The sequence below is a fragment of the Oncorhynchus kisutch genome, unplaced genomic scaffold, assembly GCF_002021735.2.
Source record: "Oncorhynchus kisutch isolate 150728-3 unplaced genomic scaffold, Okis_V2 Okis03b-Okis08b_hom, whole genome shotgun sequence".
Classification (NCBI taxonomy): Eukaryota; Metazoa; Chordata; class Actinopteri; order Salmoniformes; family Salmonidae; genus Oncorhynchus; species Oncorhynchus kisutch.
The window spans coordinates 15,393,293-15,399,292 of NW_022261980.1; the positions used below are offsets into that span (position 1 = coordinate 15,393,293).

At 44.9% G+C, this 6,000-nt stretch overlaps 1 protein-coding gene across 1 annotated transcript in view; it reads right to left on the reverse strand.

The window, feature by feature from the left end:
* The window catches only part of LOC109876910 (vacuolar protein sorting-associated protein 13C-like), a 225,678-nt gene that overhangs the window by 31,531 nt on the left and 188,147 nt on the right, over positions 1 to 6,000 (reverse strand). The window contains 2 exon segments of the mRNA XM_031812890.1: positions 2,606 to 2,769; positions 3,057 to 3,132. Of these exon segments, the coding sequence (XP_031668750.1) occupies positions 2,606 to 2,769; positions 3,057 to 3,132 (240 nt within the window).

Sequence of the window (6,000 nt, forward strand, 5' to 3'; positions counted from 1 at the left end):
TTTAGGTCCTGAATCAATAGAGGTAGACGACCCTACTGTAGACGACCCTACTTTAGGTCCTGAATCAATAGAGGTAGACGACCCTACTGTAGACGACCCTACTTTAGGTCCTGAATCAATAGAGGTAGACGACCCTACTGTAGACGACCCTACTTTAGGTCCTGTATCAATAGAGGCAGACGACCCTACTGTAGACGACCCTACTTTAGGTCCTGTATCAATAGAGGTAGACGACCCTACTGTAGACGACCCTACTTTAGGTCCTGAATCAATAGAGGTAGACGACCCTACTTTAGGTCCTGTATCAATAGAGGTAGACGACCCTACTGTAGCCGACCCTACTTTAGGTCCTGAATCAATAGAGGTAGACGACCCTACTGTAGACGACCCTACTTTAGGTCCTGTATCAATAGAGGTGGCTTTACATGAGCAGTTTCCCCCTATAGTCTGTCTGTAACATTACATTAAAATGCACATCATGCAGTATGATGACCTTTTAGTACTATAATGTCAAGGTCGTGCTGTAGGCAACCACACAGATGCTTCCCAAAATGGCACCCTAGTTTCTATATAGCCCTATAGGCCCTGGTCAAAAGTAGTGCACTACATAGGGAATAGGGGGGGGGGGGGCTTTTGGGATGCTGCTCATGTAATGTGTTGTTGAATCATCGGTTTAATATTCAACACAGGGCCTTAAAGTCCCCTGACTCATCACCAAGGACAATATTGGAACATGTGCTTTCAACCCCACAGTTTCGGGTGCGTTTTCCCCCACATGGGCGACATACAAACGAACATGTGTTCCTCGCAGGGTTGTGGTCAAGTCCAAGTTAATTCAGTCAGTTTTAGGAAGAAGTAAACTGAAATCCCAATTCCCCTCGTATATTTTCTATGTGAATTACTTTTATCGGAATTGAGTGGTTCACTAAGGGTCTCTGGATAAAGTGTCTGTTATTAAATGATCAGAGAACTACCTTAAAGACTGTCTGTTATTAATGATCAGAGCACCACAGTGGTACCTTAAAGACTGTCTGTTATTAATGATCAGAGAACTACAGTGGTACCTTAAAGACTGTCTGTTATTAATGATCAGAGCACCACAGTGGTCCCTTAAAGACCGTCTGTTATTAATGATCAGAGAACTACAGTGGTCCCTTAAAGACTGCCTGTTATTTAAGACTGTCTGTTATTAATGATCAGAGCACCACAGTGGTACCTTAAAGACTGTCTGTTATTAATGATCAGAGCACCACAGTGGTCCCTTAAAGACCGTCTGTTATTAATGATCAGAGAACTACAGTGGTCCCTTAAAGACTGCCTGTTATTTAAGACTGTCTGTTATTAATGATCAGAGCACCACAGTGGTACCTTAAAGACTGTCTGTTATTAATGATCAGAGCACCACAGTGGTACCTTAAAGACTGTCTGTTATTAATGATCAGAGCACCACAGTGGTACCTTAAAGACTGTCTGTTATTTAAGACTGTCTGTTATTAATGATCAGAGCACTACAGTGGTACCTTAAAGACTGTCTGTTATTAATGATCAGAGCACCACAGTGGTACCTTAAAGACAGTGTTATTAATGATCAGAGCACCACAGTGGTACCTTAAAGACAGTGTTATTAATGATCAGAGCACCACAGTGGTACCTTAAAGACCGTCTGTTATTAATGATCAGAGAACTACAGTGGTCCCTTAAAGACTGCCTGTTATTTAAGACTGTCTGTTATTAATGATCAGAGCACCACAGTGGTACCTTAAAGACTGTCTGTTATTAATGATCAGAGAACTACAGTGGTACCTTAAAGACTGTCTGTTATTAATGATCAGAGCACCACAGTGGTCCCTTAAAGACCGTCTGTTATTAATGATCAGAGAACTACAGTGGTCCCTTAAAGACTGCCTGTTATTTAAGACTGTCTGTTATTAATGATCAGAGCACCACAGTGGTACCTTAAAGACTGTCTGTTATTAATGATCAGAGCACCACAGTGGTCCCTTAAAGACCGTCTGTTATTAATGATCAGAGAACTACAGTGGTCCCTTAAAGACTGCCTGTTATTTAAGACTGTCTGTTATTAATGATCAGAGCACCACAGTGGTACCTTAAAGACTGTCTGTTATTAATGATCAGAGCACCACAGTGGTACCTTAAAGACTGTCTGTTATTAATGATCAGAGCACCACAGTGGTACCTTAAAGACTGTCTGTTATTTAAGACTGTCTGTTATTAATGATCAGAGCACTACAGTGGTACCTTAAAGACTGTCTGTTATTAATGATCAGAGCACCACAGTGGTACCTTAAAGACAGTGTTATTAATGATCAGAGCACCACAGTGGTACCTTAAAGACAGTGTTATTAATGATCAGAGCACCACAGTGGTACCTTAAAGACTGTCTGTTATTAATGATCAGAGAACTACCTTAAAGACTGTCTGTTATTAAATGATCAGAGCACCACAGTGGTACCTTAAAGACAGTGTTATTAATGATCAGAGCACCACAGTGGTACCTTAAAGACTGTGTTATTAATGATCAGAGCACCACAGTGGTACCTTAAAGACTGTCTGTTATTAAATGATCAGAGCACCACAGTGGTACCTTAAAGAATCCCATGCCTCCCTTGGCCAGACTCTCTCCAAAGTCTCTGGGTGGTCTGTTCATCTCCTCCCGTCTTTTTTGCTGGTACTCTTTATCCATGGTGATGGCAGCCAGTCCTTTACCCACCGACCCCGTAATACGGGACACCATGCCTGCAGCGCCACCTGGTGGGGAGGAGAGAGAAGACATTCAGATATACTCAGGCTGCTGAGGGGAGGACGGCTCATAATGACGTCCAGAACGGCATCGAAACCATGGAAACCATGTATTTGATCCCATTCCACTGATTCCGCTCCAGTCCACCACGAGCCCCATCCTCCCCAAATTAAAGTGCCACCAACATCCTGTGGTAAACACACAAGAGTACACACACAAGCACATGCACACAAGCGCACACACACAGGCGCACACACACACAGGCGCACACACACACAGGCGCACACACACTTACCGACAGTGTGGCCCAGTAGACTGCGTACTCCGATCACAAAGCCCTCAGCGAACTCCTCAGGTCCCTGAACGGCTCCCTATAACACAACACCACCAAGGAATGGCAAGAGTCACTACAGAGGTACTGCTGCTGAACGCTACAGACCTAACCGTCTAGATAACCTCACTACAGAGGTACTGCTGCTGAACACTACAGACCCAACCATCTAGATAACCCCACTACAGACCCAACCATCTAGATAACCTCACTACAGACCCAACCATCTAGATAACCTCACTACAGACCTAACCATCTAGATAACCTCACTACAGACCTAACCATCTAGATAACCCCACTACAGACCTCACCATCTAGATGACCTCACTACAGACCTAACCGTCTAGATAACCCCACTACAGAGGTACTGCTGCTGAACACTACAGACCTAACCATCTAGATAACCCCACTACAGACCCAACCATCTAGATGACCTCACTACAGACCTAACCATCTAGATAACCCCACTACAGACCTAACCATCTAGATAACCTCACTACAGACCTAACCGTCTAGATAACCTCACTACAGACCTAACCATCTAGATAACCCCACTACAGACCTCACCATCTAGATAACCCCACTACAGACCCAACCATCTAGATAACCTCACTACAGACCTAACCGTCTAGATAACCCCACTACAGAGGTACTGCTGCTGAACACTACAGACCTAACCATCTAGATAACCCCACTACAGACCCAACCATCTAGATGACCTCACTACAGACCTAACCATCTAGATAACCCCACTACAGACCTAACCATCTAGATAACATCACTACAGACCCAACCATCTAGATAACCCCACTACAGACCTAACCATCTAGATAACCTCACTACAGACCCAACCATCTAGATAACCCCACTACAGACCTAACCATCTAGATAACCCCACTACAGACCTCACCATCTAGATAACCCCACTACAGACCCAACCATCTAGATAACCCCACTACAGAGGTACTGCTGCTGAACACTACAGACCCAACCGTCTAGATAACCCCACTACAGAGGTACTGCTGCTGAACGCTACAGACCCAACCATCTAGATAACCCCACTACAGAGGTACTGCTGCTGAACGCTACAGACCCAACCATCTAGATAACCCCACTACAGAGGTACTGCTGCTGAACACTACAGACCCAACCGTCTAGATAACCCCACTACAGAGGTACTGCTGCTGAACGCTACAGACCCAACCGTCTAGATAACCCCACTACAGACCCCACTACAGAGGTACTGCTGCTGAACGCTACAGACCCAACCATCTAGATAACCCCACTACAGACCTAACCATCTAGATAACCCCACTACAGACCTAACCATCTAGATAACCCCACTACAGACCTCACTACAGACCTAACCATCTAGATAACCTCACTACAGACCTAACCATCTAGATAACCCCACTACAGACCTAACCATCTAGATAACCCCACTACAGAGGTACTGCTGCTGAACACTACAGACCTAACCATCTAGATAACCCCACTACAGACCTAACCATCTAGATAACCTCACTACAGACCCAACCATCTAGATAACCCCACTACAGACCCAACCATCTAGATAACCCCACTACAGACCTAACCATCTAGATAACCCCACTACAGACCCCACTACAGAGGTACTGCTGCTGAACGCTACAGACCTAACCATCTAGATAACCCCACTACAGACCTAACCATCTAGATAACCCCACTACAGACCCAACCATCTAGATAACCCCACTACAGACCTAACCATCTAGATAACCCCACTACAGACCTAACCATCTAGATAACCCCACTACAGACCTAACCATCTAGATAACCCCACTACAGACCCAACCATCTAGATAACCCCACTACAGACCCCACTACAGACCTACCCATCTAGATAACCTCACTACAGACCTAACCATCTAGATAACCCCACTACAGACCTAACCATCTAGATAACCCCACTACAGACCTAACCATCTAGATAACCCCACTACAGACCTAACCATCTAGATAACCCCACTACAGACCTAACCATCTAGATAACCCCACTACAGACCCAACCATCTAGATAACCCCACTACAGACCTAACCATCTAGATAACCCCACTACAGACCTAACCATCTAGATAACCCCACTACAGACCCAACCATCTAGATAACCCCACTACAGACCTAACCATCTAGATAACCCCACTACAGACCTAACCATCTAGATAACCCCACTACAGACCTAACCATCTAGATAACCCCACTACAGAGGTACTGCTGCTGAACACTACAGACCTAACCATCTAGATAACCTCACTACAGACCTAACCATCTAGATAACCTCACTACAGACCCAACCATCTAGATAACCCCACTACAGACCTAACCATCTAGATAACCTCACTACAGACCCAACCATCTAGATAACCCCACTACAGACCTAACCATCTAGATAACCCCACTACAGACCTAACCATCTAGATAACCCCACTACAGAGGTACTGCTGCTGAACACTACAGACCTAACCATCTAGATAACCTCACTACAGACCTAACCATCTAGATAACCTCACTACAGACCTAACCATCTAGATAACCTCACTACAGACCTAACCATCTAGATAACCTCACTACAGACCCAACCATCTAGATAACCTCACTACAGACCCAACCATCTAGATAACCTCACTACAGACCTAACCATCTAGATAACCCCACTACAGACCTAACCATCTAGATAACCCCACTACAGACCTAACCATCTAGATAACCCCACTACAGACCTGACCATCTAGATAACCCCACTACAGACCTCACTACAGACCTAACCATCTAGATAACCCCACTACAGACCCAACCATCTAGATAACCCCACTACAGACCTAACCATCTAGATAACCCCACTACAGACCTAACCATCTAGATAACCCCA